This window comes from Acanthaster planci, linkage group LG08 (genome assembly GCF_054643075.1).
Source record: "Acanthaster planci isolate LZ-2023a linkage group LG08, COTS_SCS, whole genome shotgun sequence".
In the NCBI taxonomy this organism is placed as follows: Eukaryota; Metazoa; Echinodermata; class Asteroidea; order Valvatida; family Acanthasteridae; genus Acanthaster; species Acanthaster planci.
In genome coordinates, this window is record NC_141784.1 from 4,540,955 (window position 1) to 4,555,138 (window position 14,184).

The 14,184-nt window shown below is 41.6% G+C and overlaps 2 protein-coding genes across 6 annotated transcripts in view; both read right to left on the reverse strand.

The window, feature by feature from the left end:
* Positions 1–457: 457 nt before the first annotated feature.
* LOC110974565 (uncharacterized) lies at positions 458–3,310 on the reverse strand. Its single transcript, XM_022226301.2, has 4 exons — positions 3,237–3,310; positions 2,930–3,082; positions 1,378–1,560; positions 458–702 (listed from the first exon to the last, which is right to left on the reverse strand). Exons 1-4 carry the CDS (start codon positions 3,286–3,288, stop codon positions 458–460), a joined length of 633 nt encoding a protein of 210 aa, XP_022081993.2. The 5' UTR covers positions 3,289–3,310.
* A 1,720-nt stretch (positions 3,311–5,030) lies between these two features.
* LOC110974478 (coatomer subunit zeta-1-like) overlaps positions 5,031–14,184 on the reverse strand; it is an 86,287-nt gene continuing 77,133 nt past the window's right edge. For 4 of the 5 annotated variants that reach the window (XM_087140360.1, XM_022226148.2, XM_022226146.2 and 1 more), the window contains one exon: positions 5,031–7,222. In XM_087140360.1, coding sequence (XP_086996486.1) covers positions 7,175–7,222 — 48 coding nt within the window. In that variant the 3' untranslated portion in view covers positions 5,031–7,174. Of the gene's footprint in view, positions 7,223–13,667; positions 13,712–14,184 lie in introns of all 5 variants that reach the window. The other variant, XM_022226149.2, reaches the window with a different exon arrangement.

Sequence of the window (14,184 nt, forward strand, 5' to 3'; positions counted from 1 at the left end):
TCAACCAAGTTAATCTATTCCTTACATTAGAAAAGGAGAGTGCAGTCTTTACTCTTTTAATAAAAGCGATTACCGGTACATAAAAACAAAAACAGCGTTTTCGCCATGAAAATTCTGCCGATTTTAATTACGTGCGTTTACAAATAATTCATATTTATTGTAAATGGGAACGCTAACTACGCCATTCTGCATGGATTCAAAGTTAATTATATCTTCACCTGTCAAAAAAACAACGTGAGCGTCAGTCTTGGTGCAGTGTCGGTTTTAGGCCCCTATCTGGATATTGATCAATTATAGCTTTGAGAGTATGACTGTTAATCATGCACCCATGGCGTGGTAAAGTGCCCTGCTGGCATGACTGCTTTGAATTTTGTTGTCTGATTTAAATTACAGTACCCAGCGATTGACCAATGACGCCTTGGAGTTAGACTAGGTGACCAGGTGCCTTAATTTGAGGCTAATAGGGTGTGTGGATCTTCCACTCTGCCGAGAAGGGTACAGAACGGAAATACAGCCGCTGCACAGAGAGGGCAGGCATTTCCCTTTGCAAACGCACCAGAGTGGCGTCACTTCCGCCTCTTCCGACCTGAATCTCGTCGGCGATCGCCACCCAGAAATGGCCGTCACCGCTATAGATGCCCTCTGCGACCTCGTCACTCGAGCCGGAACTATTAAAAATGGTGGTCTTACTTTTCTGTAGCCCTGTTACGAGACATAAGCGAATTTAAATATGGCATCATCTCATCGGTTTATTAACAACACGAGAGACTGCCCCCTCCCCCCCCACCGGGCTGTGAGTTCGCGCTCGTTTCCTTGCTTTATGCAGAGACATGGGCGTAAATCTTAAGAATGGGGGGTATATATCTCCCCACTTTTGGAGGTGGGGGATGGGCTTTTAAATCGCCCCCCACACACAGTGTTTTGTGACGATTAAGCGGATGGTGAAGAATTTTAGGATTTCTCAAACGATGAGAATGTTTGCAATGTCACTTAAAAGGGAAAACAATCTTTAAAAGCCATAAATATGCAATTCTGATGTACGATTCTGCATCTTTATCATAAACATATATAGTGTCCCTCCCCCGCTTTTCAACTTATCATGGCCAAGCAAGTCACCCCCCCACACACCACCTTTCCCCACCCTCCCCTAATTTCCAGCACAGATTTATGATTATGATTTAAGAGTTGTGGGAAAAGACCTTCGTGTTGTTTGCAAGTTCATGCACCACTAGTCTTGCTTGAATGAATAAGATAAGCAAGAGTTCTTCAATCCGCTTCCCCCAGTGCTTCGCCAATCCCTTGCATGCTGGAGTCCACCCAAAAGAGACTGTACTGTGTACTCTGGCCATTTCAAATTCTACACAAGATCATACTCACAGAGAGAGTAGAGGACCTTGCCGGCAGCCAAGTGGTGAAAAGTCACAACTCCCGTACCGTTCGTCAGTACGGTGAACTCCAGTCGCTTAAGCGGTGCGGGCATTGGCCCCTGTGTAGGATACACGACGGGTCTTGATGGGGTGGTTGTGAATAAAGAGCACACTGCGGTGATGGCTTTAGTTTCTGTAAAAATCAATAACATCAGTTAATATACAGCCTGACGAAGCGGTGCCATATTCCTAGTCCATCACTTCTTGAGTCTGAGTCCTACCGATCCGAGACCGAATCTGAAAATCTGAGTCCAAGTCCTTTTAGTTTAATTACTCCGACGTTCCAACACAAAATTCTGTTTGGCAAGAAATTATGAATGGGCATGGATTGGGTGCACACAATTTTTATGATCATTAATTGTCCAATGTAAGGTCAGTAACTGTGAATATGAACAACAGGAATTGTATTTCGAACTGTTTGTATGGAGCGCCAAATAGATTATATAGTTTTTATTCTTTAAAAAGCGTATTACATAAAATTAAAACGCTATACAAGGAATCAAAACTAAAAACACGAAAAGTAGATAAATTAAATAAAAACAAGCATAAAAGAGAATAAGATTAGTTACGGTTTCTTACCGTTCGGGAGGTCTTGATAAGGTTTTCCATGATATATTTGCTTTGTTAATTTCACATCGAATGAGTGTTTTGCATGAGGATAACAAAACAGTAATTTTTTCGAGTCCTCGAGCCTCTAGTTTGAGTCCGTCAAAAAGTGAACCCTGGTCTGCACAACACTTAACGAGACTATATCAAGATGAATATGAACTAAAACAAAATGACCATATTCGCTGTTACAGCATGGCAAAAGTGCATCTGTGTTAAATTTGCGGTATAATTTGTTTGTGCTAAACAATATAAGTTTTAATTTTAAATATCGAAGTGCAAAGAACGTCCGTTATTCTGTATAGATTAACTGGTGGAAATACCGTCTAACTCAAAAACACCAGGAGTGAGATATCACGGGATGACAGACCTCATTGTCCATTATCCATCTTGCCAGGCAAGTATCCAGCCACTATTTTGTTTGCCCGTTTAAAAAAGAAACAATTCTGTCACGATTAATCATTTTTATTTAAGGTTTTCCTCAATCGGCGTCCCAAGTTTGCTTTTAAATTCCGTTGCACTCTGCAACTGCCCCCCCCCCAGTTAATTCCACATCCTCTTCCTCGCTGGGGATTTGGAAAGGACAAAAAAGAGTTTCGTATTGTGGCAGCACTGCGACTAAACCCACTTAGCCCCTCTGACCAAATGGGGTCTATTGTATCACTGACAAATGTCCCCACCCCATACTTATCTGATACCGGTAATGCATGCAAGTTTGAAACCCCATGGTGTACGTAGCCCCCCCCCCTTTTTTGTTTTTTTTTTTGGGGGGGGGTTGTTTTTTCTTGAAAGCGCTGACACTTCAAAACAGAAATTGGACCGTCGCTTTTAGCAAAAGAATGATTCTCCATTTTGCCCCCGGACCCTACCCAGAGCCAGGGTGTTCCACTGCTCACCTTTTGGATCACCAATCTTCTGGCATCGATCCTCTCTGCTAGGCATAGCTGATTTCAGCCACTGACGCCTGTCGAATGCTTCCCCTGCCGCCAGCGGTGGGACGCGGCCGAAATGTAGGGTCTTCATGTTGCTACCGGTCCAACCCAGGTGCACTGGAGACATGGGAATGGAAAAAGGTGGAGAAAAATGACAGAAACATCTCTGACCGTTTAACCTTTGTTTTGAAATGAAAAAGAAAGAAGGAACCAAGTTTGTTTCTTGTATGGTTGCCAAGTTTAATCTACCGGTACAAGTTTCAAGTCTTACCTTGGCTGTAAGCTTGGGCAAACATCAACAAGGTTGACAGGGCCAACTTCATTTTGGGCGTGTGCAGTGAAAATGAGGCTGGCATTCCCATCACACGCCAGCTTATAAAATTCCTGGTTGATTTAATTGGCCCTGAACGGAGCGCCCAAATTGGAGCCTTCGCGATTTTGCCTGAGGGCAAACCGATTACCTTGGAAACATGTTCAACAGTTTATGTATTTTTTCCACTGTCATGTTATGGCGAATTTTTCCTCTATAAATATAAACAATATTATCATCATTATTTTTACGAATAAATGTCACTGCGTCCGCTGGGAATGAATTGCTGTAGGTTTCAAGATAGACATGACAATAAGGTATCAAACGTTATCGTTTCCGAAGAACAACTTGACTATCTGGTTTCTGCTTGCACTCTTTGGGCGAAGAACCGAACTGCTAGAGGCGTCAAGATAACAAGTTGAAAACTCACGCGAGGGACGCGATTTATACAGATTTGAATTATAATTGTACACTAAACATTTGCTCACCGAGAACACTGCTGGAAAGGGGTTCTTTGATGGCTTCTTCCCGTGCACTTACAAAAATGATTTCCCAACGAAAATAGGGAATTTAGGCCAGAAAAATATTTTTAAATCCATCAATTTTTTGTTGAATAAATAAATTTGAAATGAAGGTCGTCTTCCTGAATGACATCACAGTTCTCTTCGTTAATGTGGAGATGTGATTTGCATAAACAGCAAAGGAAAAGGAAAAGAATAAAATCTGACGGGAAGAATTCCCTCTGAAGTTGAAGATGAACCATATCATGAGCACTCCACAATTTTCAAGTGATAGTTTTTACCAGGTTCACAGCGCACGTGCTTGTTTGAATGAGTCTCAATTCCTTTACACAGCAAAGGAGGGGTTTCAGTTGCGCAATCATTTAGTCTCCAATTCCTGATCGTTGTTTGCAGAGAAATGGGAGGTTTGCAGGGAAATTTGTTTTCGGCCAATTATGGACCATTGGTTGTGTGCAGCGCCACCCTGTCACTTCAGAGGGCGGTAAAATAGACCAAGACTGTTAAATGTACAGAGCGCCCTCATGATTTATGAACCCGGGATCGAAAAACCCAGTAGAGTACTTCAAAATCTGTAAGCTTTAAATTAATGTGGCAAACTATGTATTTGCGAGAAAAGCATGGTATCGTTATAAGGTAGAAGTGAATAGTTTTTCAGAAATCCATCCTTGAAAATAGTTTTCAGAAATACTTAGTAATAATCCAGGACTGGCGTCATCGAGTGCCATTACCTTTAGACTGCGAAGCAAACTCATGGGCCAGGACACCTTCATACTGACCAAAATCAGCACAACCCGACAGAGGACATAAAGATGAAAGAACGAAAGAGCTGAAAGACTTGCTGGATTCTTGTTCATCAGAGGAATTTTAGGGTGCAACATTTTCGAAACCAGATTTTTGCTCACGCGGAGTGACGAAACTCGGGAGAAACTTTTGAGGGGATACACAGGGATGCACAATTTTTTTCCAAATTGAAAACAAATTAACTGTAACTTCTGCGTAGACCGTGTAAATTTACACAGAAGACATGCCTGAAAAGCCCCCCAAAAACATTCCAGGACTACCGGAGAATAAATAAGAGGTCACTTCTTGCTTTATAAAAACAGTTTCTAGAGAAATATGTGAATGTGTATCAAATAAAAGATCTGACCTTTACATCCAAAATGTCTGCCCAGACAATAACAAAACCAATAGGCCTACACGAGACACGTAATTACCAAAAATAGCTCATGCAGTGTTTTGCTTTACTACTGTTTTATTCTTTCAAGTTACAAACCCAGTCCAAAGGGTGTAGCTTACAAAGATCATCTTTTCCGTTACATTTTTACAAGAACAAGATTTTGATTTCTTCCTTACGACACAAAAAAACTCAATTTCACAACATTCTCAACATGAACATGAACACTTTAAGTAAAGGGCGTACAGATGGGGGAAAAGAACCTGCTACCTGTGAACACAAAGTTAGGAAAATACTATCTGATACAAAGTTAGGCAAAGCCTTATGCCTGACTATAAACAAAGTTAGGCAAATTCAAACTTGTCAAGTTACTATGTGATGTACAGTTAGGCAAAGGCTAACGCCTGACCGTGAAATACAACGTTAGGCAAATTCAACTAGTCAAGCTTCAGATGCCTGGTACTTGAACAAGTCACAGTAGGAATGAAAAATTCTCCAATGATATACAAAAAAAGGGTTTGTAATAAAGAAACTGAAACTGAAATGAAAAATCAAGAAGCGGGACATCTAGGAATTTGGGGTATTACATGAAAGTGACATTTTAAATGAAGTCCGAACAGAAACATGAGGCTGGCTTTGATACCAGCTAATATTGGATCATTTGTTCGACCCTATCATTCCACTTTATGGACACGGCACCTTATTATCACAGCGTATTCTAACGAAAACCAAATTTTCTCAGTTTCTGCTAGCAGATTTTTTATTTTCTTTACATCGTGATAAACTTTGTACCTTCTATACTGGGAAATGGGTTAAGCAGTTCCAAACAACCAGACTCTTGCCAAATAAGGGATTGGTTCGACTAAATGTACATGTATAAACAATACTGCACCCAGGCTGGCTGTGGGTAACAAATTCTATGATTGACTGTTCACACCGTGATTGTGTCTGTCAAACCACTTGAGATTTGGGTGACCCATTTGGAGGGCTCTCTTTTTTGGGGGGTCTCACCACGCACGCAGATTCACCTTAAATCCCTAACACACACATCGGGGACCCCTAAATCAGGGACCCTCTGTCAATCGGGGACCTTATTGTCCTCTATTGTTCAGAGTCCCCAATTGAATGCACAAACAAACTCCCACACACCCACACCAGACAATGTTCACAGGAGCAGCCATCTTGGCCAAGTGCTTTAAGAGTGCTAAAGGGGGAGCAAGACCCCTTTTTTTCCCTCAGGAACACTGGCCGCATTGTCCAAACACCACCAGATTGGAGTTCATTCATGATGTCAAATCATCTGCAGCTATTTTCTGCTGCTGTTGCAACCAAAATGAAAATACCACAACGTTGGTCCCACACTGAATGGTGTGATGCATATCCTTGGCAGTAAATGGAGGCACATTGAGCCAAGAAATTGACTTTTGAACCCGAGCCTAGAGATTCTGTTCCTGCACAACCACACAGGTGGTCTATCAGGCCTACACTTTTCTACAATCCTCTGTATTAAACTGGGACTGTGTCTCCAGAAGTATGGAGTAGTGTCTCATGAGCTCCTCTTTTAATTATTATTATTAATAAATGGTATCACAGAAAAATGAAACAAAGGTTTGGTGCACTTTCACAGTTTAAAACATTCAAGCCTGTAGCCCCATACCTCCAAGGTTCAGTGTGAATCGTACAGAATCTTGTTGGATTGGCCATGGTCTAGGGTTAGAAGAAGCTCTGTCCATGCCAGAGGAAAAAACAGAGGTGTGAAAAATAAGGAAACCAAAAATGGCTGGTTTGTGACAATCTATACATGAAAAGTACAACGGAAAGGACAGAAATCCTGACAAGTTGGCTGCACATGAGCAAGTCATGCAGCATGTAGAGTCAGAGACCAAGGAAACTATGTGAAGTGTTTGAAGCAGCTAGCAAGTGTGACAATGATTTATTGTTCTGGCATCCCAGAATGCACTTTTTCATTTGCAACAACAGCTGCATTCAGACCTGGAGTGCAAAGTCACTGATGACCTCATCTATTGTTCTTGGAACAATGACACTAGACAAAAAAAAAATACTTCATGACTGGCAAGCCTACAGTGCACCGTTACAGGGACTTCTGTCCTTTCCTTAAAAGCTACATCGCATAAATATGGCCCTTCACCATTTCCAAGGCAACCCTCCTCTTAAGGGCGTGTCTGAGTACAGCTTGAGAGTGGTTACTTCAATAGCGACCACTTTAACTGATCCCTGGCTGACTGCAGCACCTGTATAAAAATGCGACAAGGAAAAAAAAAGGATCTTAAAATGAGACCAAACAAACCCCGAAATATTGACTTGGAAATCAGAATACTACGCAGAAGAAAATCAGAGTACAGCCCTATCACTCCAGAGAAAAAGTTTTGTTACGTCTTTGTTTTGAAGCAAAGATATGACACAAAACACAGTAAAAAAAAGAAAAAAGCAAGCCATGACACAAAGGCTTCCTTATATTGTATGTGTTAGTGCCCTTCAACATCCAAGCTTAGTTTTTACATGTGAATCAGCACACAATCTTAGACATTGAACTCACAGACAAACCCTTTGACAGCTCTTCTAATCATATAAAAAAAACTGACATTCAAAAATGCTGATTTAAAAATTGGCATGAGCAAGGCATATAGTTATACATGTGTTGCAATGTTAATGTTTAATTCAAACTGGTAAAATGAACCCCTTGAATTGTATTTTATTCTAGTGCTCAGCGAAAGAGGCAGGAAATTGAAACAACTCATTTAAGTACACAACAAACTCTGACAAACTTACCAGCTGTAAAAATACATAAATATGAGCATGTCAAAAATTATGGGATTATCAGACTCCAAAAGCAGAGCAAAGGTTCTGGAAATTTACCTAAGCTTGTCAAATGACATGCACTGGGCAGTATGTTGCTTATTCCTCACACCAGATCAACTTATTCAGACCAAACAAACTCACTTAAAATCTGATATTTATGTATGAGGAACAGCAGCACGAACAAGCAGAGATGAAGCTCCACACGCTTATAAAATGGAGGAAAAGGGAAATAAGCTTTGAGGTAAAAGCAAAGTCATTTCTGAAATATCTGTATACAGTAAGCTGACACGGCAAGTGAGGAAAAGCCAGGGCATGAGAAGATTTTTTTCTTGTTTCTATAAGCAGGGACAGATTACACAAGGCACCAATAAGTTACATGTACAAGGAGTTCCTAAAAAAAAAGAGCAATCGTCGGTCAACAAAGCCAAAGAGAGATTTTTTTGGGAAAATACTGAACACAAAAGACCCGCCCCTGATACAGACGAGTACATTGGACAAATGAAGCAGAAAACAACACGTATAAAAGTCCACAGACATTACTGTTTAGTACAACAGGTCAGTTGGACTCAATCCAGGTAAGCTAGTATTGTCATAATCAAGAACCTTTTGATAACTGATATTTAACCATGTTGACACCAGCAAAGAATTAATGCTATTTTATAAAAAGCAAACTAGATCTCTACGATGACTGTAGACAAGGTTAAAACACAGCTATGCTTGAAGAAGATACATAAATATCATGCCTACCACCAAAGTCCTCCAAAATAAACAATTGTGACCCACCATCCCAAAACCAGGCTGAAGTCGGTATTCGTGATGTTGGACAATTCCTCTCCCTCAGCTTTTTTTTTTTTACACTTCAAAGTGATCCATGTTAAATTGAAATTCTGTCTGCAGTGAGCTTCTTACGGGTAGTAATAGCTGTAAAACTCCCATGAAAATATGAAGAGTGGAAGTTCCACTACTTCAGGGTTATGAAGTTACAAACTTCAGCCTGCTTTTGGGATGGTGGGTCACAATTGATTTTGCAGGATTCTGATAGGTTTGGAGCTGCAGGGCTTGGCCTCGATAGCATTCGGCTTAACGTGCTGATTCTGTTTCAAGTAGAAAAGCCGTGCCAATGTGTTAGATCTCCAGAAGATTCCTGAAGTTAGGGGGGTGGGGATGGGATCAGGGTTAATGAGGACTGGCCAGCTGCTGTGATGTGCGAGTTGCCATGGCGCTACAACAACAAAGCAGCGGCCCGTCTTCCTGGTGGAGAAGGCGCCCGCAGGTGTAACCCAGATGTAACTGCTGCATCATGACAGTTTAAGAGCAAGCTGACAGGTGGCGGGTTGACGGGATGCATTGTGCAGATGCCAGGCAGGAAGCCAGAGTAAAAACAATAGCTGAGTGGTGTAAGGGTCGTGACCCCAGGACCTGCTCAGGAAAAAGGGCAGGGGGGTCATGGCAAAACTCGCCCGGTTAGCATCATCCAAAAGAAATCCACCACAATAGAAAAAAACAACAACAACAGTGTTGGCAACCCAAAAGTCACGAGTAGCCACTTGAGGAAAGGCTAACAAAAGGCCTGCTCTTCATTTTTTTTTTTTTACTTAATCGATCCAAGTAGAGATTCAGAGATTCTTAGAAAAGGTGAACTCTTAAAATAGCTGAGCAACAATCCAGAAACAGGTCAGGAAAGCCACGTCAGATTTCAAGAGGGAAAGGCAAAGACAAATAAAGGGTTAATCCAAGGTAAAGTCCTTTCAATGAAGGATGCATTATCAATGGGATCCACACAGTTATCATAGCAACAGACTGTAAACAGGACTATCATAAACTGGCAGGGAAAGTACGGCTATCTGTTCCGACAGTCTGATAATGTTCAAGATGAGGCCCCACAGCCAACAACCTTCACTGTGAATGTATGCCCAGTCACCGAGTAATACCGACAGATAACTTTTGGTCCCCACAACACAGTTCCTACTTTCCTCACAGAAACTGTCCCCTCAACGCAGGAAAGGCCTACCCACCTGGACCAAGTCCTAACTAAAACAGACAAAACACAAGTCCTTCCAAACAAACCCAAGTTCAGTGCTTTACCCCTATTTCCATCCTCCTTGACCCCTCGCCTGACTGTTCTTTTTTCCCCCCAAACACCTCACCGAGTTTGTTCAGTACTGATTTTATGTGAATTCGTCCATGTATGTGTCACACAGTCTTCATAAATGTTTGGCGCGTCACTCTCGAGTAATGTTCCATTTTGCAAAACCTGGCATTTTTCATTCACCATGCATAGATGAAGTGCTGATGACAAATTGTTTGTCTACTCCAAGTAAAACTTGAATGAGTCTCAAGACATGCAAAGTGTCAGAAAAATCTGTTACTGTTAGGCTCAGATCCAAATGGGTGTGGCCTCCTTTCCTGTGCTCTGAAAGGCATCACAAAACCCTACGTTTTTATAACAGTATTCACCCTTTAAAAAAAAATTCAAAAAATACTTGGATGTTTAAAGATGATGCTGGGAGTGTGGGAAAAATTTGAATAGGATGGAAACCCATGTTCCCTGTGGCTTCTGACATTCGAAGCACGTCTCCATTTGAGACATCCTTCTGCATGCCATGAGTTGGGAGACGCAGGTAATGTCATGAACCGCTCAGTCGCCAACAGACCTGTAGTGGTAGGGTGCGATCGGGAGAGGTGTATCCTTCAACATGTGGCCCTGTTGGGTGTGGTACTGAACCAGAAAGCATCCACACCTTCAGGCCCACACGAGTCCCCTCCCCCCCCCTCCCGCATGATGTAACAACCCCCCCCTCCGCAGCACCATTGATCTTCCCCCCTGCCAGGAAGAGATAAATGGAATGGGGAGGGGGCATTGACAAGCTAACCTGAGTACCCCTGCATCTGGTCCTGACAGCTCTCCCCTGCCACCAATCAATCATCGCTAACTTCCTACAGACCCACTTACATCACATACATGTACCCGGTCCTCTGGTTCTCCCCTGGGCCAACAAGTATTGTATGCTCAACATTAGGGTTAAAAAGTAGTGTTTAGAAGATTAAGCTGTGCTCCCCTACCTTAATGAGATTGTCGCATATCCCACCAAAACTAAGCCGAGCACATATCAAAACTCTTGAGGGTAATTACGCACCGTAGTACCTTTCCTTCTTGTAGGTAATTCAGTATTTAGAAATCCTTCCCTGAGCCAAGATTTTTCGGGGGGAGGTCGTCAAATGCTTAAGTGGAACTTTTTTGAATGTGTGCAGCAACGTGGAAGCCTTTTTAACCACAAAACAGCCTCGTACAAATTCCATGCTTATCCAACATGGGGTTTTTAATGAATCGTGTAATAAACTGTAAAGTTGATTTTTCTCTCGCTCTAAATTATCGCTCTAAATTCAGTACTTCACTGGTAAGTTCACATTAGGCCTTAATCAGATGACCTTTCAAAATAAGAATTTCTATGACCGTCTCTACATCCAAAAGTCATTGGCAGGAATTATGTGCATATTACTTGAAAACTTTTTTAAAAATAGAGACATTACCGCTAGTGGAACTCAATAGCAATGTTTGGCACACCCTCCCCCATACCCGATCATTGAAATATAAACTTTCCAGCACTATTAAGATTTACTCCAGCATCGAACTGAGAAGTACCGGTAGGGTCCCTAATGATGGATAAGGATCGGTATGGCATAGGAACCAATCGAGCCAATTTGCATCACATGACAACCTCAAAGCAAGTGGCTGCCATCTTTGCTGGTTGCTATGCCAACGTCTCCAAATGCACCGTAATTCCACAACAAACTCTGTCAAACAAATGATGTTTTTTTACGTAGTCCAGCACAGAAAAATTTAACTTTGCCAAAACTGGAGCCTAAAATACATGGGGTTTTGTCCATTTGAGATCGTTCATACCCCAAAAGCTACCTTCCTCAAAGCTCATTGCCCCAAACATGGAAAAGAGATTAATGTGACAGGAAATTGAAAGGCGAGGCTACTGGGCATGTCCACTGCCCAGGTGAAGACAGAACATACTTGTGCACATTCTGATGAAAACTGATGGCACATATGCTTGGCAACGTCTTTGAATGTGGACACTGAGTCTGCACACACTGGCTCTCATGAGAAGACCACACAACTGTTCCTGAAGGAACCAATCTTCGGCTATTACAGGACCATCCACAGAAAGCATCTAAGACTTCAGGAATATCTTTCTCAACTGCTCTACCGACCAGCCTCCCGGGGTTGGCCGTTACACTTTGGAAGACAACATCTGCGAAAAGCCCTGCACTATCTCAAGCAAAGAATTGTCTATCAAACTGAAGCACTCTGAAAGATGAATAAAAAGCATGAGCCAAGCAATGGTGAGAGCAAGTCTGAGAATCCCGTTAATCTAACTGGTCTAGAGAGTGAGTTAACGGTGCATTATTAGTCAACCCTTTATTCCACTTCCTGACTACAGTTGCCCCATGGCAGTCAAATTTAGCCATTGTAATCATGGGAGAAACGGTGACTCAGGGACCCCCTCACGGTGAAGCCACTGTTTCCTCCTTGGACAGTTTTCAAGAAATCCTGTTGGCATTGTCACTTGAAACACAATACCCCTGGATGGCAGTATCTTGCAAAGGCACATGTGCTAAGCAAACAGAAAGTGTATCAGTGGATTCCTCCACTTGTGCCACTGTTTAACAGACACGAAGTTTGAAAGAGCTTGCACAATTTACTTTTCAATACAGTTCTTGTACCAGTGTTGTAGTCAAGACCATCACAAGACCAGGCACAAGACCAGGCACAAGTAACAGGGTGAACAATGACAAAGGAATGCTTTCGTTATGGTTCATTTGAATAGCAGTGGCTTGAATTCAGACTGGAGGTCTTGGGCTGGTCTTGATAAGGTCTTAAGTGATCTTGACTACAACAGGGTCTTGTACATGCTCCTTGCATCCAATTTCACGCATTTGCAATTTTTGTTGATCCATTTTAAGGACATCTTGGTGCCTTTTTAAGTTTGAACCCAACGAGCCTTTGGCAAGTTAAATTTGACTAAAGCTGGTACACTTAGTTATCTGATTGCAAATAAACATAGCAATATGAAGTGTCCAGACTAAAGACACTGTTGCTATGGCATAGCAACCACCACCTCTGGAATGGACTGGTGTTCTTTGGTGCCCTTCTCATCCATTGAAAACCATGTACAGTGTTTTGGTGCAAGGCGTCTCTTATGTAACTAAATATAAGCAAAACCTTGCCCCAAATCACGAGGTACAGCAACAGTGTCTTTAGTACGGAGATTTCAAAATTGTTATGTTCACGTGAATTTAAAGAACTCAGTGTACCAGATTTTATTCAAATGTAAACTTGCAAACACTTCTTTACAAGTAACAATGTCAACATGGACCATTTAAATTGGGTCATTTTGTGTTTCAAATATTTAAGACTCTTTATCTCTGAGTTAGAGTACACTAGGAGTGTTCCCAACTTTTGAGGATTTGATAACAATGTACATGTATGAGAAGACAGGTGCACCAACATGTACATGTACAGTGTGTGATACAAATATGTACATACATCCAACTGACCACAGAAGTTACAATGTTAGTCACCTTGGTATTTATTGGTACCCATGTCAGGCGGTAACCTTATTAAGCAGTAACGAATAACCAAGAGGAAGGTATCTGAGTATTAAGTTCCAGCTGGGTAAATGTATTATCGCCGAGTATCATGTTTCCCACAGATTAAGCCTTGCAATTTTTTTCTTTTTCATTCGCCCCCTTACCCCAAAACGTAAGTATTCTGACAAAACACAGACAAGAAGGCAAAGAAAGTCGTGCACGGAAGCTGGGACTTTTGAGAAACACATAAATCATGCTGTGGGGAAAGTCGGATACCTTGTGCTGACAGCTACATGTACCTGGCATTAGTCTCGGAAAAACTGTGTGATGAACATGCACAAAATGTCAATGATACAAACTGAAACAGTGGAACATCTTTCTACTCTGTGACTACACGCTATTTTTCTCCTGTTTTTTGCTGAGCGAGGGGAAATGAGTTTTAATTGAAACTATTCAACTAACTACAAAATGTCATATAATGATAAAAGTGGTTAAGGAAATTGAAATTGCAACCCTGAACTATATGCACCAATATCCAATTTGGGGTTTTGCAGGTAGTGTGATCAATGCAGATCTGCAAAGCCATGCAACTATTGTGCTAAATTTGGTTTGATATGCTATCTTAAGGGCTTACTACACTGTGTTAGATTTGGGCGGATTTGTAAAGTTTCCAGACAAAATGGTCCATACAGTCAGGAATAAGACATACATATCATATTCACGGAGGGAACCAAATCATACTTTTTTCTTCTTTGAGTGATATCGATCATGTTATCTGATGACAACAATTCCG